The 25,150-nt window shown below is 47.8% G+C and overlaps 1 protein-coding gene and 1 long non-coding RNA gene across 5 annotated transcripts; one reads left to right on the top strand and one right to left on the bottom strand.

The window, feature by feature from the left end:
• Positions 1–1,238: 1,238 nt before the first annotated feature.
• Positions 1,239–24,830, bottom strand: LOC135295809 (serine protease 55-like). Of its 4 annotated transcripts, XR_010357867.1 has the most exons (7): positions 23,199–24,830; positions 22,147–22,336; positions 20,978–21,225; positions 17,625–17,767; positions 17,137–17,206; positions 6,399–6,623; positions 1,239–5,481 (listed from the first exon to the last, which is right to left on the bottom strand). XR_010357867.1 is itself a non-coding variant. In XM_064411566.1 (6 exons), the coding sequence occupies exons 1-6, from the start codon at positions 23,305–23,307 to the stop codon at positions 5,419–5,421; spliced, it is 978 nt and encodes a 325-aa protein (XP_064267636.1). In that variant the 5' UTR covers positions 23,308–24,830; the 3' UTR covers positions 1,240–5,418. The 4 variants fall into 4 exon arrangements, 3 of the variants coding, with proteins under 3 accessions (XP_064267636.1, XP_064267637.1, XP_064267635.1); XM_064411566.1 differs by lacking the exon at positions 17,137–17,206 and having other exon boundaries at positions 1,240–5,481; XM_064411567.1 differs by lacking the exon at positions 1,239–5,481 and having other exon boundaries at positions 6,296–6,623.
• On the top strand, positions 23,401–25,150 carry LOC135295811 (uncharacterized). Its single transcript, XR_010357868.1, has 2 exons — positions 23,401–23,509; positions 24,822–25,150. It is a non-coding gene; the product is annotated as an uncharacterized LOC135295811 (long non-coding RNA).

The following is a 25,150-nucleotide window of genomic DNA, read 5'->3' as shown; positions in this document are numbered from 1 at the left end:
TTTCCCTCCCAGCATCTTCACTGGTCAGGTGGGATGGGAAACAGGGAAAGTTTTGATGCTCTGCGAGCCCTGCCCAGCAACAGCAAAATCACTGACGCAGATTTGGGGACAAGTCTAAGACAGAACACCACATGTGTTGGCATAAAGAATGTGAATTCCATCACAACAGAGCCAGTCCATGGGGCAGAAAGGTCCTGGCCAAGATCTGACTCCTCCTGACAGAGGAGGAACAGCCAAAAAGAACAGGACAAGGTCACACCCAGAGATCTCCCAGCGCATGGAGCATTTTGGAGAGAATGAAATTCCCCTGAGGGATGGGGAGTGCCAGCACCCTCTGGTAAAGGGGTTCAAATGTGGGGCACTGGAGAGATCTGCGAGTGGCAGCACACCCTGAGCCCACGTCCCTGGCTCCTTGGATGTGAAAACCAGGATGTGCTGGGAGGTCCTTCTGCACCAGAGTCTTCATCCTGCTTTTCCAGCTGTGCCAACGCAGCCACAGCAGCTCAACCATCCACAAAACAACTCCCTTGTCACAAGGCACCATCAACTGGACCCACCCTGAATAAACACTTTGGGAATCTTCAGGCTCCCCCTACACACCCAGCTCCAGCCTCCCACTCCTGCTCCTCCTCCGTGAGCAGAGCTGAGCAGGGACTCTGGCACTCAGACGACTGGATTTTCCCAAAATGTCCCTTAACCTCCTGCACTACTCCTAGAATCAGAATATCCTAAATTGGAAGGGACCCACAAGGACCACCAAGTCCAAATCCTGACCATACAAAAGACAATCCCCAGAATCCCACCCTGTGCATCCCTGAGAGCATTGTCCAAACACTCATGGAGCTCTGGCTGCCCTGGGAATGTGACCATTCCCAGGGGAGCTGTTCCCGTTCTTGGGTCCCCTCCCATCCTAACAAAGCCCTCTGCTCTGTAGAGCATCACTTTTGCCTCGAGTTGCTGGCCAAAAGTTGCACAACAGGACAAATTATTTGTGCAGCTTGGAATGGAGGAATATGTGGAGCACTGGCCCAGAATTTTTGGGTTTCAGAGGTTGTTTGTAAACTCCTGCTCACAGTTAACAGATCACTTCCTATTTTTCCCTTGGCCTTTCTCATGATTCTGTTCAGACCAAGGCGATTCCCAGATTTTTTTCTAGGCTCTCAAAGTGCTGCTGCAGAGCTGTGCTCCTGTATTGTGGAGGATCATTAACGGGACATCACACCATGATCAATATGATCAAGTGGAGCTGATTTATTACAAAAAGCAAGTTTTATTTATATTTTTTCTGTTGTTCACACCTCAAGCTAGTACATGATTGGTTAAATGTTTTTAAGCATGCATTTTAATATATCAGTTAATTTTAGTTAGTCTTCCTTCTTCAAGCGTCTTTCTGTGATTTTCTTGTCTGCCTTTGCATCCTGAACTGTCTGCTTTTGAGCATGTTCTTCTCTTCTCGTGTCCTTCAAGGGCATGGTGGCCTTACTCAATTTCTAAGAAAGCTGGATTGTGCATATGTTGTACGTGTTCATTGTCCTGCAAAAAAACTCTCAACACTCCTGTGTCTGCACTCAGTGCCTAAATCATCCTTTTTCCCCCCTTTATTTTCCCCAATTTATTTTCCAAGGCACATGAGCAGCTCTGGAGTTGTTCACAATGCTGTCAATGCCTGCAGAGGTGGTATTAAGACACACAAGCTCAAAAGCCTTAAGAAAGAGGAAATTTTACATTCCAGCATTGTGTTGAAGCCCAAACTTTGCAGCAGAGGAGTCAAATGCACTTTGGCAAATAGTTTTAGTGGTTTGGTCTCTGGGAACAAAGGGAATTCCATACTGAAAAGCCCTTGGAGCAATGAGTCACCATGGGACAGTTGTGAATACAAGAACTGTTAGAGAGCACAGAGCACCCCCAGAAAAGGACATGGGAGGCAGATAGTTGGAAATACCCAAAAAGAAGATGTTTCCTGGTGCTGCAGGGTGTTCTAAGCTCAGTTGCTGCCATTTTACAAACCCTATTAACCACCAGGAGCAGTGACCAGTGGCAGAACAGTGAAGGAGGGGGGTCTGCCCAGAGGTGGCCAAGCTGCTCCTCTTGTTGCCCAGAGAAGCTGTGGCTGCCCCTGGATCCCTGGAAGTGTTCCAGGCCAGTTTGGACTGGGCTTGGAGCCACCTGGGATGGTCCTGAGTGTCTTCAGCCTGACACCAGAAATGTTCACCAGTTGGGTTTTTTTCAACAAATCAAGGAGTTCAGTAATGTCAGTGGTGTTTTGTGTCCCAGAGCCACCTTCAATTAATATCAGTGATTAATCACTCTCACCACTGGTGTGTCCCAAGGGACATCCCTGCTCTTTAATTATTCCCATGCTTACAGAAGGATAAACAGAGCTCTCACTCTGAAAAATGGCATGAAAACCATAAGTGAAAGCACTGGGAATTATGGGAACAGGTTCTGATCCTGTACAGCCCCCAGTCTCCGCCTCAAAACCTACATTATTATCAATAAAAATCACATTTCGGTCCATGTAGTGCATAAGGAGTGACAAATGGATGGCAATGGTCACAGTCAGAACCATGTGTGCCCTCTGCCTCCTCCTCAAGGACCAAGAGGTGCTCAGGGTGCTGAGGGGAGCAGGAGAAGACAAACCTAGGCTTTTTAGTGTCTTTTACCCCTGTGAAGAAATCCAGGCTGGGAAAGGAGAAAATGGGAAAGCTCAGTCCCCTACAGGGACAGCTGCTTTGTCTTCAGATCCCCCCAGGTGACATGCACTGAGAAGGAGCTGGGTGGCAGGTGTGGGATCATCCCCTTGAATCACAGAATCATGGAATATTTGGGGTTGGAAGGGACCTTAAGGCTCATCCCATGGGCAGGGGCACCTTCCATCAGGAGGATGAGCAAAAGTTGGACTTCTCCAGCAGCAGTTACCTGTGAGCGGGGATTGCTGCTTTTCCCACCTTCCTTCTCTGGGGTGGAGCCACATAAATGTGCTTGGAGCCCTCCCCACCCTTCACCTCCACCAGCTCTTGCTGCCAAATTTGCACAAACATCATCATCTTCAGCTCTCCCAGCTCCCTGCTCCAGCTGGCGTGCGATTGCCAGCTGGGATTGGGCAGGCAGGGAAACACGTGGATACACAAAGCCCTTAATCTCTGCAGAACTAAGCCAAAATTACTTTGATGTATTGGCTTTTAAATTGCTGCCTTCAGTGCTCACGGGAGCTTTTCTTCTTATCTCCTCAGCAAAACGTGCAAGCAGCTCCTGACCACCTCTTTTCTCTGCTTGAGTACTCATATCCTCCTATTTTTTTTCCCCTCCCTGAATCCTCTTACAGATGTTTTCCCAGGTCTCTAAGCATTTCCATATCCTGTTTACTTGCTGCTAAAGGTGTAGTGCTGCAAACAAAATCTGCCTCTGGAAAGAAGGGAGGAGCAATAAGAAATAAGATGTAAGTTAGGACAAAAAATTAACTGTGCCAGCTACAGACTCAAGCATAAACGTTGAGGTCCTTCAGCCTGGAAATGCATCACTTTGATGTTCTAAACCCAAAAGAGAAGCTGTGGCTGCCCCTGGATCCATGGAAGTATCCAGACCAGGTTGGATGGGGCTTGGAGCAACCCGGGATGGTGAAAGGTGTCCTTGCCCATGGCATGGGGTGGAATGGGATGGTCTTTAAGGTCCCTTCCAACTCAAACCATTTTGGGATTCTACAAATACAGAATACTATAACAGAATGAACATTTACACCAATGCTGGAAAGCTAAAAAATCAACATGTCCCATTGAGCATATGCATTTTTATTTTGAGTGACTCCAAAATATTCCCATCAAATCCACAATCAGAACACTCCCTGAAAACCGAAATACCCTCAGAAAAGAACACAGCATCAAGATGTTTTCATCAGACCTAATTGAAGCCTGGAAATGTTAAACAGACGTGTCCTGTCTCACCCTAATTATTGAACAGTGGAAGAAGTAACAGAGATTAATTCAGTTTACTGAGTTTTATGGTGTTTTAAATAAGGAGGGAAAGGTTTTCCCTGCTTATTTCTGGTCTGAACTTGCAGAAGTGATGCTCCACATAGGAACACGAGCCTCTTTCATGCTCTCAATTTACAAGCAGGGAAATTGAGGCACCAAGCACAAACTTATCCCCAAATCCATTGAATAAATAAAGAGCAGGATGAATCAAAGCCCAGAGCAGCAGTGCCCTGCCTTCATTTAGCACAGACCATGATCAATTTGCAAATGCTTCTGATGGAAAAGACCTACTGGGTCATTTTGCAGGCCCCTGTAAGCCCAGGCTTTTTCCCTGCCATGTGCTGGAGACAAAAGTGCTTTATACAACCCCTACATTAAAATAATTTAAGCAGGAGGACTTCTCTCATTTCCTCTGGGGGAAACAATTCCGCAGCTGAAGAGATTGCAACATTAGGAAATATTTCCTGACGTCCATGGCTTCCAGAATCTGTTGATATATTATTAATAGAAAGGAAAATAAATATAGGTATTAATGCCAGCAGACACTGTCTGCTACTAATAGCTGTTAAAGTAATATATTCCCCTTGTTTTTAGCTCTTATTAGTCTTTTTGCAAAGGGTTACAAGACCCTTATGCATCCATTAGCCAGTCAGCCATGTGAAATTAATGTGGAGCAATTTTCATAAGCATTACTCAGAACTAATAATAATTAAGCATTATTTTCTGCTCAGATAACACAGAAAATAAAGCCTGACTTTTATGCCAAGATGGGTTTGCATTAGCTTAAGGTAAATGAATTAATTCTCATTTACAAGGCTTTTCTGCCAGCTAGCCAGAAAATATCAAGGTAATTAAAACCAATTTGTGAGGTTCTGTCCCATTGCACATTCACTGGGTTTTATCATTGCTGCAAATTGCAGGTGCTTTTATGCAAAGGTGGGACATGAAGGGGACTTTGCTCCCTCTCTCCTTCCCCATCACTTCCAAGAAAAGCTGAACCTTCCTTGTGAACAGCAGAACATGTTTGGAATGCTGGAGATTGATAAAGGACCATGTGTAGAATGGAAGGATGTGGAGGACCTGCTCAGGCTGGGATGTGGAGCTGGGATGTGAAGCTCTCAGCAATTCAGGAAAAAAACACTTCTAATAGAGTGGAAAAAAAATAAAATCTCTTTCCTTTTGCTTTGCCATTGACTTGAAAAGGATTAATTTTGATTATTTATAAGACTGAAGGGTTTTTGTAGGCAGCATTTTCTGGATAGTCCCCAAACACTTCTCTCATCACAAAATCACAAAATGGTTTGGGTTGGAATGAACCTTAAACCCCATCCCACCCCCTGCCACAGCAGGGACACCTTCCATTATCCCAGGTTCCTCCAAGTGGCCTTGGATACTTCCAGGGATCCAGGAGCAGCCCCAGCTTCTCTGGGCAACCTCTTCCAGTGCCTCAGTGGTTCTGTCCCAGAAGTTTGACAGCACCTGAGGAGGGGCTGAGCTCTCTGTGGGTGCTCTTAATAAAAATAAAATTAGTTAAAATTAGACTAAAATAAATTAGTCCAGCTGATCTGTAAGATTCAAAAGCCCAGAGCTATCCCACAACATCTAATGATAATGAGGCAGCAAATCTCTTCCTCTGGGTTTCAACTTCCCAAGGGGATCAGCACCTTCAGATGCCACATCTCCACTTGGCGTCTGAGCTTAGCAAGCAACTGAGTCCAGTGTGACCCAGCAGTGTGGAATGTCTGTGTTTTCCAGGGGATTATGGCCCTTCTTGCCCAAATCCTGCCTCCTTCATTTCATTTCTCCACCCTCTGCCTCCCTCCCTGTCTCAATGGGACATCTCCCTTTTCACAGTCATATTTTCTGGAAAAATCCCTTTGCCCAGGATTCTTCTCCTGGGAAGCTGAGAAGCCTCAGAGAAAAAGGAAAACAAATTCTTTTCTCATTGCTTCTCCTGTGTTTTGCTGCTTTGGAATGTGGTTGGAGATTGTTTATCCAACAAGTGATTGTTTTATTGGTTTCATGTGAATTGTTTTGACTCATTGGCCAATTGGGGCCAAGCTGTGTCAGACTCTGGAGAGAGTCACGAGTTTCACTATTACATTTTTAGCCTTCTGTAAGCATCCTTTCTGTATTCTTTAGTATAGCGTTGTATAGTATTCTTTAATGTAATATAGTATCATAAAGTAATAAATTAGCCTTCTGAGAACATGGAGTCAGATTAATTATTTCTTCTGCCACAGGGCACCCCAAAATTACAATACTCCTGTTGGTCGCTGTATCCGTGTCAGTGACATTGAGCAGGTTGGCCTCAGAAAAAAGAGTGAAGTGGCAGTTCTGACTTTTATTTTCAAAAACCCTCTCTCAGGGTAATGTAATTGCAATTAAAAACATTAATAAAAGGGGACAATACCCCAGAAACACCACCTGTGTTCCAGCCCTGGAACGAGCAACCCTGAGATGCGCTCCACTGTCCACACCCTCAGTGAAGAAAGGTTTTCCCCTTATGGCTGTTTCCTTCTCAATCCAGTCCTGGTAGCTGTAAACAGGTGTTAAAATCCTGTGGTTTGGGTTTCCTCCACTGATGATGCCGACCTGGAACCACTTCACGGTGTTCCAGTAGCTGCAGACCAGAGGTCCCCCGCTGTCCACCTGTGGCAGAAGCAGGAATGTTACAGCTGGAAACAGCCTCAGGTCCCTCAGAGCAGCCTGAGTGGGAAAATCAATCTCTGTCACAGGTTCGTGAGGATTTGGGGAGGGGAAAAAAGGGAATTTGCATTCGAAATTTCGCAGCTCAGTGCTGAGATCCTGCGGAATAAATAGATAAGAAGAGGTAAGAGGAAGGGATCAGTCCCAAGCTCTGGCTCAGTGCACTGAGTCCCTGTCATTCCCAGCCTTTTCCACGTGCTCCTGAGGCCCCAGGAGGATACCTGGGACCTGTCAGCAGGAGACACCATCCCAGAGAGAAAAGGAACATTTGCTGTGACTGCTCACCCAGTCCTTGTCTCCTCTGCAGAGCTGCTGCGTGGAGGTGCTGGGTACCTGCCACTGTGAATTTTGGGGGCTGGCAGCCAGGAACTGGGCAGCAGACAAACAATAATCCTGACAAATCCTTCTTGAAGCCACAGTCACTTCCCTGAAAACTTTCCTGCTGCTGCAAGGACAACCACCACTCACCCAGCATGGGCAAGGCTTCAAATGCAGGTTGCAGCCACCTCAAAAAGAGGAATATTCTCCTGGTAGCTGCTGTAGCTGGAGCACCAAGAGCACATCCAGCTCTGGGATCTCTGGACACAAGCCCAGAGATAAGAGAAAGCAGCACAAAATCCACCCAAGGCTGGTGCAACACTTTTCTGAGGAAAGGCTGTGTGAGAGCTGGAGGTGTTTATCTGGAGAAGAGAAGGATCCTGGGAGACCTCAGAGCCCCTTCCAGAGCCTAAAGGGGCTCCAGGAGAACTGGAGAGGGACTGGGGACAAGGAATGGAGGGACAGGACACAGGGAATGGCTCCCCACTGCCAGAGGGCACAGATAGATGGGATATTTGGAAAAAATTCTTGGCTGTCAGGGTGGGAAGGCCCTGGCACAGGGTGCCCAGAGAAGCTGTGGCTGCCCCTGGATCCCTGGAAATGCCCAAGGCCAGGCTGGGCAGGGCTTGGAGCAACCTGGGATAGTGGAAGGTACTAGAGGATTTTTAAGATCCTTCCAAGCCAAACCATTGTGGGATTCCAGGACATCTTCAGTGCTGTCCTTCATCCCTGCTGTAAAGAAATTTCCTTCCACAGTGGGCTTGAATCTTTTTTCCACCTTTTCTAACCAGCACTTGTGATAAACAAATTCAATACAAATCCATTTCCCAAGACAGCAAACTTTACTGGGAAATGTTGTCCTTCCCTGTTTGCACACTACTTTGGGAAACATCTTTGTCATTAATGGATGAAACCTCTTCTGCCAGCAGCTACCCTGAGCTAACACACATTAATTAATGAGCAAGGAAGGGGCTGAAGTTCCCTGTGCAGCTCATCAGCACTGGCTGAAGTTTATGGCTGAATTCCCACTCTAGTAGCTGGAGGGCTCTGGTCATTAATATTCTTTTTTTTTTCTTTTTTTTTTCAGTTCAGTATTTATTCAGGAGGTAAAAATTAAGATAAATGCAGAGGAAATGTTTGTGGAATCACAGAATATCTTGAGCTGGAAAGGACTAACAAAGACCAGAGATTTAGGCGGGAAAAGACCTTTCAGATTGTTGAGTCCAAACATAAAATCAACACTGTTAGTTGTTATTATAGCCACATTGCTGCATCTCAAGCAGTGCTGCTGGACCCTCTTCAGACTCAGCATCTAAAAGAGGTTTCCTGACCACATTTGAGCCAAGAATTCCCGTGAAAACCACAGAGGTGACCTTGGAGCCGCGCATTGTGGGCGTCCTTGGCAGTGGCATCCTGTTGGGATGAATGAGCATCCACACACGATTCCATTCCCGGGATTTCACTGCGGATCCCCTCGGGGCAGGAAGGGGTGAGGTCATTATCCTGGGAGTGAGAAGAAGGAGCTGGGAGCCTCCCACACGGGGATAACGAGAACGGGAGCCCGGGATGCTCAAAAAAGGAGTTTTTCAGCACCGGCCGAGCCCCTGCACAGATCAGTTTCAGCCTCCAATTTGATTTGGAGTGAATTCCTGATGCCCTGTGTTTGTCCCCGTGGGAATTGTCGCATCGCGGTCAGGGCTGGGAAAGCCGCAGCAGGGCAGGGATGCGACTCTCCCAAGGTGTCAGCAGAGCCAGAGATCCCCATTTAAACCCTGCTTCCCTCTCCAACCAGATCCTCTCTTCCCCTCTTTTCCTCTTTAACCACGTCCGTTTGGTGTCGGCACTCAGGACATTCCTCTGGCTGCCCTGGGTGATTCAAGACCCTGGCAAGGGGCTCAGAGACCTTTGCACGGAGTCAAAACCACCCATGCCTTTGATTTTAGCCCATGGAAAAAAATCACCAACTTTGTGTGAAGATTTACAAGCCACAAGAGTTTGAGTAGAATGATTGTTCATTTGTCACAGGGTGAAAAAGTAGAATTTTGGGGGTTTAGAATGGGGGTTCAAGAGGCAAGATGGAGGAATTTGGGTGTGTCCTGTCCTTCCTCTCCTCCTTCTTGTTCTCTGTCTTCTGCTGGGATGGTGACACTTTTGGATTGGTTTAGAGTAGCGACAGACTGTCTAACATAGGTGATAGGTATTGGAAAATTATTGTAAATAAAGCACATGTAGTTCTTAGTGTAAAAAGTTAACGCCACCCCAAATGCACAGACTGTGCCACAGTCAGAGCTGCAGGACAGATCTCAGCAGGTCAGAGAAAGAATGTAATAGATCCGAAAAAATAAACAACCTCGAAAAGCAGAACCAACGAATCTCAACTTCTTCTTCGGTCGTGGGGCTGGGAAAAAAGAGACTTTCTAATACCTCGGGGTCATCTCAACCTCAGAAAACCAAGAGTTTGGTTCCCTGCCCGGTTGGTGGAGAAATGGGGATGTTTGTGGGATCAGTGATTTAAAACTTGGGCAGAGAGGGAGTTCAGGAAAGCTCTGAGCAGCCCAGACAGCAGCTGCAAATCCATTTCCCTAATCCTCAAGCCCTGGGACCCAAATCCTGATCTCTTTCCACACGGCCTGAGCTGCTCTGCTTCCTGGGTACTACTTCTCACATGCCATTTCTCTTAACTTCAGCTATTTAACATGAGGATTTTATCACAAAATGGGCCAAATCATCCTCTCCCGTGTGATAATCTCACATAATTACAGCGGCAGCCCGGATGAATCAGGAGCCTGTTTTTTATAGGAGTAAAGATGGAGAAAATAAACTCGGTCCTCGGACATTTCTGAATATCCCTGTATCCACCTTAAGCCTTCAGGAATGCTGGCCCAAGGTTTTCCATCCTTGTGTAGGAGAGGGTGTGGGAGGAGCGAGTTTTTGAGTGCTGGGACAATTATCTCAGCTCTGTGATGCTTCCAGTAACACTAATTTAATGAACGCTCAGGTTAATGACTCTGAGGATGGAAGAATTATTAAAGGCTGCCTTTTCAGGCTTCTGTATCCTGGTGCTGAAACAATCCTGGTCAGCAACACACACCAGATACCTGCTCCTGCTTTTCCCTCTAAGTGCCAAGTTTCTGGAAGGGAAAAACCAAACTAAAAATAGCAGCTTTGCTTCTGTTTCATGTTTCTTGTCATCTTGAAGATGAGTGAAAAGCAAACGCAACAAATCAGATCTGGTGCTGAATTCCTGCCTTAAACAAGTTAATCCTCCCATTAGGAGAGGTGAAGGCAATGATACGTTCACTGATAAATAGCTGTGGGTTGTATAAAATCTGTCACTGCCTAACAAGGTGCTTTGTTCACTGAAGCTGACCAAAAATTTCATCTTTTTCACTGCAGCCAAAACCTTTTTTTTTTTTTTTTGAGCATCAGGAGTCTTTCTGCTGCCTTTAGTGGGCTTTGGATCAAAAGTGTAATCTCTCTTTTACATTTGTATTCGTGTCTGCAGCACAGTCATTGATCAGAACAAACATGTTCAGCCACATAAATCTTCCGAGGTGGGAGAAGCTCTGGGGGTGGGAGAACAACTCATCTGATCCTCATTAGGTGGATGCACAATCCCCGCAAGTCATTGCTGGTTTCATTTTCATGTTGGCGAGCTCTGTGCAAATTGGGGGCAATCAGCACAGGAATAACAAGATTGGGAATAACAACAGTGCCCATCAGAGCTGCCCTGGCTGCTGGAGGCAGAGGCTTTGGCAAACATCATTTGCCCAGGTGTTTCCAGCTGTCTTCAAAGTGGGAGGAAGGAGGTTGTGGCCACATTTACGTGCAGGTGTCAGAAAGGCACCAGGGCAGCTGGACTCCTCTCACACAAACCCTTTGAGAACCTTCAGCTCGTCTGTCCCTCCATCCCCTGGCTGGAAAATGGGAGAAGATGACCCAAATTCACCCACTGTGACGTCAGCAGGGCCATTAGTGACTGCAGTGGCACAGACAGTGCAGATGCCTCTGGCCCAAGCCCTGTGGCCCAGACTCCTGTCTCTGGCTGTCATCTGCAGCAAGTACTCAGGGGAGGAGGAGGAGGAGGAGCAGGACAAGTATTTACAGAGTTGTATTTACATCCCAGTGGTTAATGGCCTCAGAGAGATCTTCATCCAGGAAATTGCCTAATTGCTTTTTGAATCCATTTATCCCTTAGGATAAATACCCACAACATCCTGGTCAGCGACTCCCATAGTTTAATTATCTGATGGAAGAAAAAACACTTCCTTCTCTTTGTTTTAGGTCTGCTGCCTGATAAGGCCATCAGACACCCCTCCTTCATGTCCTTGGAGCAGCCGTGACACCAGGACAGCTCTTGACTCCGCTCCATGCTGCCCACGAGGTTGGGAATGTGTCACATCCCCATCAGACATCTCTCCTGCAAGCCTCACAGTCTTGCTCTGCTATTCCCTGTGCTGTCAGGAGCTCTTCCATGTCCCTGTTCATCCTTCCTGTTCCACTTCCCTCCTTTTCTGAAATGACCACTCCTTTCTCAGATGGAATGGACGGGAATCACACACAGGGAGGCTCCCAGGAGTCGTGCCCTGGCACAACACATTTGCTTTGCCACTTATTCCTGTCCTAATAATTCCTAATGCTCTCATTGCCCTTTTGACCCCCCCAGAGCCTCAAGCTGATGTTTTTGAAGGACTATCCATAGTTCTTCTGACATGGTAATAGCTAAATTAGAGCCTATTATGGCCAGTGTACAGCTGGAATTGCTTCTCCATACATCCATTACTTTTTCTTTATCAATAACGAGCTGCAGCTGCTGTTTTAACCCCCAGTCACTCAGAATAAATGGGATCTGCTGCACCTCTGCACAGCCACCTTTCAATTAGACCCCTTAGAATAACACTGTGGCTTTGGCCAACTTGGTTATCTTGGCATTTGCCCTCCTGGAACATCAAAATTCCTTGCACGGATGCCAACAAAACTATCCCTGTAAGTTCTTTCTCTGTTCAAATCCCTTCCACTTCATGACAGCCCAGTTTCTCCATGAACCCTTGGTGAGGAATCTCCTTGCAAGAGTTTTGGGAATCTCAGAACATGTTAGTTAGATGGTTGAACCACCCCCTTCCACAGGGCTGGCAATTCCTTTAAAGAATTTGGATGTGCCTGTGAGTCACAGCTTCCCCTCAAAGCTGTCATGGAATGAGAAATGGCTCCTCTGAGTCATCACAGCCATTCCCCACTCCCAGGGCAAGCTGGGATTTTGTGTTCACCTGGATCCAGAGGTGTTCTGCTCCCCACCAGGCACACAAAGCCAAGCTGGACTCCCAAACAGCTTCAGTCTGAGGGAATAAAATCTGCTACCCAGAGGAAGAAAGCACAAGAGACACCCAACATCATCCTCCTCATCATCTCAGGGTCTTGCATTGGGAATTAATTTCTCACAGATTAAGGAATAAAGCCATCAGACCCTGCACGTGCTCACTTGTCTGCCCACACCATGAAATGATAAAGTAATGAAAGCCCTAAAAACTCATGAAAAACTGTTCTGATTCTTGTGAGCTGCACATCAAAGCACCCTTCAGAAGAAAACTGAGATTCTGCAAATGCAGAAACACCTCTCCACTGCTTTGTTCTGGGGCTTCCCAGGGCACCTTCCTGCTTGAAACAATCTGTCCCTCGGGGAAAAGAAACACCTTGTGGTGGTAGCAACAGTTCAGTGATGGGAAATCCATGAGATGATAGGGTGTGGATCCCTCTCTCTGACAGGAAAAGAGGAAACAGCCTCAAATTGCACCACAGGAGGTTTACATTGAATATTAGGAAAAATGCCTTCAGTGAAAGGGTTGTCCAGCCCTGGCACATCTGCCCAGGGCAGTGGTGGAGTCACCAACCCTGGAAATGTTCAGAAAACAGGTGGATGTGGCACCTGGGGACATGGTTTTGTGGTGGGCTTGGCAGTGCTGGGGGAATGGCTGGACTTGATCTCAGAGGGCTTTTCCAAGCTCAGTGAATCTGTGATTCTATTTTTAAGGTAAGATACAATAATAAAGCACTTTTGTGCAGTTTGTAATAACTTTGGACTGAAATGTGGATATTTTTGACTCCTGGCCCCAGGGAACATCTGGCTGATAGGCAGAAGGACCTCAGAGCTCCTGTGGATGCTCCCCATCCCTACAGACTGCAGGCAGACCATAATTTAACCACCTCTGTTCAGGTGTTTTGAGCAGCTTCACGGACTGACCACACTACCCTGGTTTGTGCTCTTCTCCTTGAATCCATGACAACTACCTATAAAAACACAGTTTTCATTTGCAGGATTCTTTCCTTCAGAAAATTCTATTTCATGAGTCTTTTGTGGCAGTTTTGGGGCCATGTTTGGACCAGCAAAAGGAGGCAAAATCTTGTGAAAGGATGCCAGATCTTTTCCAGTGCAAGTGTCAGGCTCCCATTGCAGCCACTGGGACATAGTTTGAGGTGGGAGCAGTGGGATACCAGGGGATATCCTGGGATATCTAATAGGGAATTAAATGTAGACACTGTCCTGCCTTGGAGCCAAGTGCCCCTCTGTGAGCTAAACGCCTTCAGCTGGATTTCAGTTCATGGGGAGCAATAAACACACACAAAGGGCTTGATGTCATTTCAGCACAGATGCTTAAATCAAACTCAGTGACTCCCATCACCAGGGCTTTTTTCTCCCTCTTGATGGAAAGATGGTTCTGTAGATGCTGATGGTTATAAAACAGACATTTGTGAAATGGCTGGAAAACCCCATCCAGGTTTGCAGAAAAACTTCTGCTTTTGCTCCAGCTCTGTGGGATGAGAGCCTTGAGCATCCCAGAGGCTTTAAAAGGCATTTTCAGATATGGGACAAGGGGGAATGGCTTTAACCTGAAAGAAAGCAGGGTTAGATGGGATATTGGGAAGGAATTGTTCCCTGGGAAGGTGGGGAGGCCCTGGCACAGGGTGCCCAGAGAAGCTGTGGCTGCCCCTGGATCCCTGGAAATGTCCAAGGCCAGGTTGGACAGGACTTGGAGCAACCTGGGATAGTGGAAAGTTGGAACCAGGTGAGCTTTAAGGGTCCTTTAAACCCCAACCACGGTGTGATTTATGGCCAAAATCCCCTCTGCTGCAGGCTGTAGGAGGGGGTGGATACCTGCAGCCCAGCACTCACCTGAGCTGGAACCACCCCACTGCTCCTGAGGGTCACACAATGATTCCTTCCCCTGGAATCAGAGCAGGGCCTGGCCCCCCTTCATGTGCTGCTGAACTGTAGGTGACCTGTGACTCCAGCTGAACACACTTTGTCCTAATCACCACATCAGAGCTCCCCCCACAGCCCCTCTGAACTATAATTGGGCCATTTACTGAATTTTGCCTGGGCAGGGAAGGCACTGAAGGAGGCATTTGCTTTGTGAGCCCCTTATACTCTAATTATTGTTCAAGTTACCATTGCATCAGAGCCTAACAAAAGATGCTTAAGAAAGCAAGGAATGAGACATCAATTGTGGTTCATGGGGTCATGGAAGAAATGTAGCACACAAAAAAATAATACATAGGCCATCTCCAGTGTCTGTTCTTTAGCACTTGTACCCCCTGAACATCCATTAATGTTAATGTTTATGACTAAATAGAACTATAAGTCAATTACAGCTCCTGGTAGTGTTAATTCCCAGCCAATCCATATATTTGTCTGCAGAACTGCCAGGGAGTTGGGATAGAATAGATTTTTCTTTTTAAGGGAATGGATTATTTTTTTTTAGGTACAAATACTTGGGAGCTCTGCTATTCAATCTCCTTGAGTTATTAGTGGAACATGGTCAGTTATCCACAAATTAGGCTGGTCTGGTATGAGGGCAGCTGGTGAGATGTCTGAGCCTTTTTATTCTTGGCTTTTCTATTCATGAGGTGGCCTCAAGCTGCACCAGGGGAGGTTCAGGTTGGACATCAGGAAGAATTTCTTCCACTATCCCAGGTTGCTCCAAGCCCTGTCCAGCCTGGCCTTGGACACTTCCAGGGATGGAGCAGCCACAGCTTCACCCATGCCAGGGCCTCACCACCCTTACAGGGAATTCCTTCCTAATATCCCATCTAGATATCTCTTCTTCTGGTTTAAAATCATTCTCCTTTGTCCTGTCACTGTCTCCCTGTGTGAAAAGTTGTTCCCTCCACCACAGTTCACTAATTTAGATCCTGATGTGGATTATGTGGATTTCCAACCTCAAGTCCAGAAACTTTCCTGCCTTAGCCTGGCTCTGGGCATGAAAGCATGGATCCTGATCCTCAGCAAATCCCAGGAAAGGTTAATATCAGGCTTTTATTTCCTCTGTGTCCAGACTTCCTTGGGCTACAGCTACTGGAGCAAACTCAGCATCTCCAGGGTTTGTTCCCTGACCAGGAATCTCTGCCTTGCCCAAGTTTCTAATCCTTCCTGGCCTTTCCCCAGGGACTCCTGGGTGGCTCCTGATCCATGCAAGATCTGGAGCCTGGCAGCTCCCCAGGAGACAGCTGGATGGAGCAGACCAATGCCATGCCCAGGGCTGCTCTGTCTCCACGACAGAGATGAGGATGTGAAGGATTTGGGCATTTTGAGATCTGCCCTCACTCTCATCTGACACAAACCCTGCAATCCTTACAGGCAATCAAAGCTTGAGAGGCTGCACTGCCCACAGGGCAGGTGGATTGTCCAGTTCTGTCCCTCACTCCAAGGGGGACAGTGAGGGGCTGGACTGTGTCCAGGGAATGGAATGGAGCTGGGGAAGGGGCTGGAGCACCAGGAATAACTGAGGGAGCTGGGAAAGGGGCTCAGCCTGGAGAAAAGGAGGCTCAGGGGGGACCTTGTGGCTCTGCACAACTCCCTGACAGGAGGGGACAGCCAGGGGGGTCAGGCTCTGCTCCAAGACAAGGGAAACCAGCCTCAAGCTGTGCCAGGGGAGGTTTAGATTGGATATTGGAAAAAAATTCTTCCCTGGAAGGGTGGTCAGGCATACCCAGGGAGGTTTGGAGTCCCCATCTCTGGAGGTGTCCAAGGAAGGTCTGGATGTGGCACTCAGTGCTCTGGGCTGGGGACAAGGTGGGGGTTGGTCACAGGATGGACTTGATGATCTTGGAAGGCTTTTCTAACCTAAATAATTCAGGGATTCTGCCCAGTGGTCCCTGCTGCAGAAGAAGCATCAGGTTCAGCCCTGTCCTATACCAGGCCATCACCAGGTTGCTGACCCAGCCTGTTGAGATCAAAATGTCCCCCATGGCTTTAACAGCACTTCTCAGAAATCCAGGAAACCATCCAGCAGCAAAACGCTTCCCCTCCAGCAAATCAGCAAAATCTGGTGGCAAGTCCTGTCACTTGTTTCATCCCTGAAAAGTACAACTTCTATCCTCAGCTCTGGTTTTGTCCTGTTCCTTTTATTCCAGTTTACAAAGCATTCCTGCCTGGTCAAGATCCCACTAAAGTCAGAGAGATGCTGAATTCTGAGTTTTATCACCCATGCAAAGGACATGTGCTTCCACTGCTTGGAAATCTCACATTCCTACTTCATTTCTCAGACAACTCTGTCATTATTGTGGATCTAAACAGCTTCTTCATCAGCTTTCTGAGTCCAGGAGATTCATTTTGCTGGGAACAAGTGCTTCTGCTATTTCACCAGCATCATTCACCCACAGAACTTCAGGCTAGGCTGGGCTGGGCATTGAATCCTTTAATCATGTTAATGTTATCTTGTGGCAGGTTTCTTTTTAACATTTTTAGATTTAATTTAGTGGAGGGGAAAGTCACTTGTATGGTTTCAGAGGCAGATGCTCTCTGGCTAATCACAAAATCATTTTGCAAAGCAAACTTTCCCTGAGCATCCCATGGTTCTGGTGCCCCCTGCCTTTGCCTAAAGGTTAGAGGATCTCTCTCTGTCCTGGGTGCTGGTTTGAGTAATTCCTACAGGATGGAGCTGTCCATCCATGTGTCTCCCCATCCAGACCCCTCCAAACCCATGGACATGTATAAAACACACCTGGATGGGTCTTGGAGCAGCCTGGGATAGTGGAAGATGTCCCTGCCCATGGCAGGGGGTGAGATTTAAAACCCTGTTCAACCCAAACCCCTCTGTGATTCCTAGAAAAAACATTTCCCAGTGGAGGAGGGAAATCTCACCCTGGAACCAGAGGCTGCAGGAGAGCCCAGTCCTTGTCAGTCTCTCAGGAGAGGGGTTGGAATTTGGACGCTGTGAAAGACAAAGTGAATTTTTGGCTTCCAGGCTTCATCTGACACCAGGACAACCATCCTGAGGGTGGAATGTGTTGTGAGGCCACAAGCTGTGAGTGAGTTTTGCCTCATTTGGGTGTTTGTGTCAGCTCCCTGATATCAAGCACTGCTCAGACTGTAATTTAGCTTGAAAAGTCCCTCATTCTCTGTCACCAACACACTGCCACAAGATGTGACTCATTCTGGCACCCACAGACCAACCAAGCACATTTGGGTCAGAGCCAAGGCCTCACCTGAGAAATGCTTCTTATCTAAATTAAACACCCCCAGATTAAACTTCCCTCCCAATTTTTTTGCCTTGAAGCTCCTGGACAACCATTCCTGTCTCCTTTTGGGGTGTAACCTGGCTGTGAAGCAGACCAGGATGGTCCCTTTACCTGGCAGCCTCCTCCTCCTCCTCCTTCTCCTCCTCCTTGCTCTGTCTCAGCACACATCGTTCCCCCCACGAGGTGTGGGATGTGCTTCAGGCACTTCTCCCTGCTGATCAGCTTCATCCTTGCTTTCTGCAGCACACGGGATGCTGCAGCAAGTGAAAAGAGAAGGATCAACAAAGCTGCAGAGCAGCTGGAGGCTTCCCTTGGGAAGAATCTCAGCTGGATTTCTAAAGCATCTCAGGGCAATGGGGTCTCTGGGCAGAACCGTGGGGTTTTGGGGTCACAGGAGATCCCCAAGTGTTGGCAGTGATGAGTTTGTGCTCCTGAGTTTATCACAGAATCCCAGAATGGTTTGGGTGGAAAGGGACCTTAAAGATCATGCAGTGCCACCCCCTGCCATGGGCTGGGACACTTTTCACTATCCCAGGCTGCTCCAAGCCCCATCCAACCTGGCCTTGGACACTGCCAGGGATACCAGACTACTGGGAAACCCCCAAAGGGGTGGATTTTCCTGCTGGTGGTCTCAGTGATCACCTGAGATGAGTTGAGATGTCCTGCACACCTGGGGTTTCTCACTTGTGGTTTTTTGGGAACTCAGTCTGAGGGGCTTTTCATGGGATCCTGTGCAAGCCTCTGCAGATCAAAGTCCACTGAGATTTCCCCATTCTAATCTTAGAATTATAGAATCATGGAATAATTTACTTTGGAAACAACCTTTGAGATCATCCAGTCCAATTGTTCCCCCAGCACTGCCAAGGCCACCTCTGATCCCTGTCCCCAAGTGCCACATCTGTCACATTCATATTCTCAGGAAAATTCCATTTGCCGAGGATTTTTCTCCTGGGAAGCTGAGAAGCCTCAGAGAAAATGGAAAACAATATTATCTCATTTGCTTCTCCTGTGCTTTGCTCCTTTGGAATGTGGTTGGAGATTGTTTATCCAACAGGTGATTGTTTCATTGCTTTTTGCTGTGAGTTGTTTTGATTCATTGGCCAAGCTGTGTCGGGACTCTGGAAAGAGTCACGAGTTCCATTATTACCTTTTTAGCCTTCTGTAAGTATCCTTTCTGTATTCTATAGTATAGTATAACATAGAATTCTTTAATATAATATAGCATCATAAAATAATAAATTAGCCTTCTGAGAACCTGGAGTCAGATTCATCATTCCTTCCTTCATTGGGGCACCCTTCAAATACAGTATACATCCACATGGCTTTTAAATTCCTCCAGAGGTGGGGACTCCCCCACTGCCCTGAGCAGCTGTTCCAATGCCCAACAACTCTCCCAGGAAATAATTTTTTTTCCTAATATCCAATCTAAACATTGTTGTCCTCAGGGAGGGCTGCAATGCCACGCCTCACCCAGGGACCAGCTGTATCTTCACAAAGTGACCCAAAGGAAAGATCTGATTTATTCTTCCCTTGGATTGGGAACACAGAAATCACAGCTGGCACCTGCAAGTGACAAAAAGACTGAAAAATGTGCTGGGCTATTTGGAAACCCCAAATATTTCACCCATGTTTCTCTCTAAAGTGAACTTGAGTCTAAAGGATAAAACTGAGACCTTCAGATCATTTGAAACTCGCTCCTTGTTTCATATTTCACTGGGTTAAATCCTCGCAGAACCTTCAGGAAACTGAGAATGACAAGATCTAAAAGCTGGAAAGCTGTCACGTCCCTTTTCCAGCTAAGATGGAAGTGCCCAAAGATGAAAATGCTTTGGTGGAGGAATCTCCAGGAAGGTGAAGCTCTCCTGTCATGGAGAGAAGCTGGGGAAGAGAAAGCTCTGGGAAGTCTTCAGAGCCCCTTCCAGAGCCTAAAGGAGGTCCAGGAGAGCTGGAGAGGGTTTTGGGACAAGGGATGGAGGGACAGGACACAGGGAATGGCTTCCCACTGCCAGAGGGCAGGGATAGATGGGATATTGGGCAGGAATTCTCGGCAGTGAGGGTGGGGAGGCCCTGGCACAGGGTGCCCAGAGAAGCTGTGGCTGCCCCTGAATCCCTCTAAGTGTCCAAGGACCGGCTGGATGGAGCTTGGATCAACCTGGGATGGAGAAAGGTGTCCCTGGCCATGGCAGGGGTGGGGTGGGATGAGTTTTAAGGTCCCTCCAACCCAAACCATTCCCTGATCCTGTACCTTTTGGCTTTTCCCATATCACACCCTCACACCCCCTCTCCCCACGCTCAGCTGCTGCTGGATTTCTTCTGAAGCCTCTACCAGACAGAGGGTGGGGGGTTCCGGGGCTGAGCACATTGACACCAAATTTTGGAAGTAGAATCTGTGTCAGCTGAGCCCACAGAGCACCACGAGGCCAATCCCCAGAGCTGCTCCATGGATTTTGCACAGAGGAGCTCAAAAAAAATCCGTCAGAGGGACTCTGCAGCAACCCCTCTGTTCTGGGAACATGTTACCTTGGTGAAGTGGGAGAGCCTCACAACTGTGAGAGTGTTGTGTGTTACTGTTGAGGGAGGAAAATGAAGCCTAAGAAGGCAAATGCAAAGTTTCATGGGGAAAAAAACCCAGCAAGTGGAGCAGAATAGCAAGGATTCAATGGGATATTCACTTACTGCATCCTGGGAAGGACCACTCAAGCTCCAAGGCACCCCCTGCCCTCCCAGTCCTGATTAATTCTTTCCAATAATGAAACAGCTCATTGGCTAATTAGTGACATTTGTTCAGGATAGACATTTTGGGTCACAATCAGTGCTGGAACTGCTTTCATTAGGGCTTAAATGAGATCAATTAGCAACAGCAATCTGCAGTCCCAAATGAGTGAAGGAAGGAGTGGCCAGAACCAATAATTCAATCCAGCTCAGAGAGGCATTAAGCCAAATATAGACCTTCATTTCCTTTAGTCCAGACCATTTTAGACCCAGCCTAACTGGGTGATTTATAGAATATCAAGCTGAAGTTACCCACAAGGGTCCTACAAGGTGACAAGTGTTCAAGACCTGGCTGGATGGGGCTCTGAGCAACCTGGGATAGTGGAAGGTGGGCAGGGGATTGGAATAAGATGAGCTTTAAGGTCCCTTCCAGCCCTGATAATGTCATGATTCTGTTCTTATTTACCCACCAGGGTGGAGTTTGTCTTAATCTGGCTGCCAAAATGAGGTCCAAAGTTTGGATGTGGTGCCAAAATAAGTCCCAGATTTTGCTCCTGGGGTCTGTTGGTGACTGATTTTTACCCTGAAGAGGCAACTGGTGGATGTGCAGAGGCTGGGGCTGGTCTGGATGCATAAACCAGGAAGGTGGAGAGTGGAACTTTGCCTGTGAAACCCCTCATGGGAGAGGACAGCCACTTTAAATAGATAAACCCCATTTTCCATCAGCAAACTCATCTCCCCCAGCACCTCACCTGCATTTGTGCCCTCCCAGCCAGCAGCCCAGCAGTGCTGCCACGTGTCCATGTCACACACGAAGGGCAGGCAGATGGGAATTTTCTCCATGCTGAACTTGATGGGACTGCTGAGCAGGATCAGGGCAATGTCGTTTTGCAGGCTGGTTCTGTTGAACTCCTCGTGCAGGATCAGGCTGTCCGGGTTGTGCTCCTCCAGCGGGAAGCTGAGGTCAACTCTCCCCACTGCCACCCTCAGATCTGCTGGCCTTAAAAACACAACAGGACATGGTGAACGTGAAGGATTTGGGTTACGAATTTTGGTTCCTCCTCCCCAGAGCAGGGCACGATGGTGGCTTAGGCAGTTCAGCTATAAATACCCAAGGAATTTACCCTCAACTCCTAGGAAAGGATGATTTCCAGGGCAGAGAGGTGCAGAGGTAGAATGTGAATGCAGACTATAAATAACCCAGTCACTACCAAGCAGATGGAATGGTCTGGATCTTTTGGATCTCTGTGCCCTGGGCTGGCTGCTCAGACCCAGCTGCTCAGGCTGCGCTGGTCATTTGTCACCAAGCACTCTCAGCTGCCACATTTTGGAGGGGACTCACAGAGGGCTGGACTCTTTCCCTGGATACAGCATGGAGTTGATTTATCCAGAACTTGGTGTTTTAAATTCAGAGTCTCCATGAGGTAAAGGTGTTTGGTGTGTGAAAGCAAAGGTAATTTGGGGGATATAATGAGCTAGAATGGAATACATCACATTTACAAGGTACTGGAACAGGTGCACAAGATGTGTTTGGGGCCATCAGAATAGCATTGGGGGCATTTATTCAAGGCTACTCAGGCCATTCCTCAAAGTACTGAAGGATGAACCCAACCACATCCCTCAAAGTATTTCCCTTCTGCTTGAACCCAACCACATCTCCAGAAGTCAAAGCTCTGGGAACAGCAGGAAATGAATTAACCCTACAAAATCAAAAAGCCCAAAGGCATTGGAATTGGCTATGCAGGTTTCTGCACATTTCTGTGTTCAAGTATGGGCCTGTCTTCCCCAGAGGAGACAACCCCTGTTTTTAGGGCTCAGTCACACAAATGTGGCAGAGGAGGAGATGCACATCCTGCACCCACCTGGAGGAAAGTCACCCCACCCTGTGCCTGGGCTGCCCTCCCACCCCTGGGGCACTCACAGCTCATCTGCAAAGCAGTGGGCTGCAGTTAGAATCCACAGTGCACTGATGATGGTGCCTCCACAGATGTGCTTCCCATGGCTCTGGATGCTCACGAGCCATGGCAATTCCCCAGGCCTGACATCTGTCCCTGTGCCAATCCTCTTGCCAGTCTTCTGGAAGGACTCGTAGGATGGTCGGAGGCCACAGCCTGGGTACAAAAAGGGACATTTTGGACACATTCAGCAGAGTCACAGCCTGTGCTGGACAGGGGCAGGACATCCCTGAGCACTGAAACAGAAATACCCATGGAAGCAGAGAAACAGGGAATCACAGAATGCTTGGGGTTGGAAGGGATTTAAAAATCATTTTTCCAACTCCATTCCAACTCCAACTTCTACTATCCCAGATTGATCCAAGCCCTGTCCAGCCTGGCCTTGGACATGTCCAGGGATCCAGGGGCAGCCACAGCTTCTCTGGGCACCCTGTGCCAGGGCCTCACCACCCTCACTGCCAGGAATTCCTTCCCAATATCCCATCCATCCCTGCCCTCTGGCAGTGGGAAGCCATTCCCTATGTCCTGTACCTCCATCCCTTGTCCCAAAATCCTTTCCAGCTCTCCTGGAGCCCCTTTAGGCCCTGGAAGGGGCTCTGAGCTCTCCCTGGATCCTTCTCCAGGTGAACACCCCCAGTCTGCCTCCAGAGCAGGGGGACCCCAGCCCTTGGAGCAGCTCCATGGATTCCTCTGGACTCTCTCCAGCAGCTTCACGTCCTGCTGCTGGCCCCAGGGCTGGAGCAGCTCTGCAGGTGGGTCTCAGCAGAGTAAAAGGTGAGAATGCCCTCCCTGCATCTGTTATTTGATCTCTCCCAAAGTGACATTGCTGTCACTTCCCCAAACCTAAACTTTGCCAAGCACTGCCTGGGAATTTGGGGTGGGATGCACCATTGACCATGTCCCATAGGCAGGTGGGATAAAACCCTGGTTTAGGGAGTGGAAGGTGCATCAGGCTGCAGCACAGGCCACACCTTTATTCCCTCAGCAGAAGGAATAAGCCCAGACCCATTTCACTTACCCACAAGTGAATGTTCTGCAGCTCTTCTGTGCTGAGAATGCTGAGAAACAAAACCTGCCTGGACAGTGCTGGTCAGGGAAGCTAAACAGGAGAGGGTAAGGAGCAGCATCTCAAATCCACCCAGGTCCAACACTGTCCCACAGCTCCCAGAGCAGTGATGCCCCTGCAGATGCCTCAGGACATGGCCTGCATTCCATGTCAACACAACCCAGGTGACATCACAGCACCCACTCCTCCTGCTGGTGCAGCACTTGGGTGCTCCTTCCCAAGGCAAAAGGGTCACTGAGGGAAAGCTCAGGGGTTTCCAAAAGGTTTGTGTTTTCCTCTGGCTCTCACAGGGACAAAGTGGAATTCCTGTCTGTAACCCGGCCTAACCTCACAGGATATGGCAATGGAGGATTTCATGAGCCAGGTGCTGCAGCCCTTGCTGGATCTTGAACCATCTTTGAAGACCTCAGGAGCTGTGTCAGCTTCCAACTTCATCTCCAAACCCTAAAATCACATTAATTTTATTATTTCCTGGTAATTTTCTCTCCAGTTAAACCCTGCCCGGGGCATTGACTTAAATGTACTTAAACAGGAGAGGTGCTCCATCCCTGGAAATGTTCCAGGCCAGGTTGGACAGGGTTGGGAGCAAACTGGGATAGTGGAAGGTGTCCCTGCCCATGGCAGGGTGTGGAACTGGATAATCTTTAAGGTCCCTTCCACCCTAAACAACTCTGGGATTCTGTGTTTGTAGGAAAAAGCAGCAGCTCTGTCAAAGGACAATTTTCAGAGTGCCCAATCAAAACTCTTAAACCAAAATCAAATCAAAGGTGTCAGTAAATAATTCTGTGGTACCAAAATATTTTGGTGTAGGCCAATTGTAGTATCAATGGAGGCATTATGCTGATCTTTAGACCAAGACGTCATTTCCCTCATGACAGGACTTTAAAAAATCCTCAGCCAGGTTCCGACTTGAGGATATCTACAATAAGAGTTTTTCTCAAAAACTTTCCAGCTTGTTTCAAAATAATAACTACAGCACAGAGTGGGAGGGGAGGGAGAGGAAAGGAAAGGAACCAGGAGACATTTCATGATCCCCCAGATGATTCAGCTCCTGAAATGCTTTGCCTTGGAGCACATCAGGAATTATCCCACTGGAGTCTGGATTTCACAGAGGCTGACAAGGCATAAGATGAGGATAAGACTTTATTTCCCTCTCTTTTTTGCTTCTCTGTCACTTCATGCCAAGGAAATGAGACACAAGTGCTAGTTTACTTGTCTGTTAGCACTGAAAAAAACTCCATGGCAGGACAGGTTAGGGATAGGATCAGTTACCACAGAAACAAAACTTCTGAGTGCGCTGTGGGCACATTTTGGGGCACCTCCAGAAAGAGCCCAATGGGTCAATCCTGCCTGAGGCAGCTCCTGTCAGCCTGACCCAGGTGCAATCTGCCAAGAGGACAGATTTCCCCTGGATTTTGAGACTGGGATGAGCTCAGCATCAGCTGAGGAGCACGAGGGAAGATGGGGAGATGATTTTTCTGGCACACACTTACTCCCCATGTTTGGAAACAGTGGGCAGGGCTGCAGCACTGGATTTACAACCCCAAACGCTGACTTTGTGGGGAACTTTTTCAGACTCTCCAAGCTTGGAGCATGATCTGCTCTGCTGTGTAGCTACAGGAGAAGTTCAGGGAGCTGCTTTGGGCCTTTTTGAGTTTTAAAGCTGAGCTGGTGAGCAGGAAACATCAAACCAAGCTATGGAGAGCAGTGCCACGAGGAAGGAGGTGCTGTGGAATTGTACTCTGAGTCCCACCATTTGTCCCCCAAAACTGGCTCACTCCTTGAGCTCTGGACCCACAGGATCCCATTTCCACATGGGATAAACTGTGCATTCCTGTATCCTTTGTCTGCAGCTTTGAGTCTGCACTCTGAGAACCCCGTGAATAAACCCAAAATTGATTTTT

Source organism: Passer domesticus, chromosome 3 (genome assembly GCF_036417665.1).
Source record: "Passer domesticus isolate bPasDom1 chromosome 3, bPasDom1.hap1, whole genome shotgun sequence".
NCBI lineage: Eukaryota > Metazoa > Chordata > Aves > Passeriformes > Passeridae > Passer > Passer domesticus.
This window is presented reverse-complemented; position numbering and strand designations above follow the sequence as displayed.

Excerpts from the sequence above, each read along its gene's own strand:
- LOC135295809 (XM_064411566.1), bottom strand. The coding sequence starts at position 23,307 with ATGCTGCTCCTTACCCTCTCCTGTTTAGCTTCCCTGACCAGCACTGTC. Across the intron at positions 17,768-20,977 it reads CTGGGAGGGCACAAATGCAG|CATCCCGTGTGCTGCAGAAA; the intron begins GTGAGGTGCTGG and ends CACTTGCTGCAG. Across the intron at positions 6,624-17,624 it reads GAGGAGGAGGAGGCTGCCAG|GTGGACAGCGGGGGACCTCT; the intron begins GTAAAGGGACCA and ends CTTCTGCCACAG.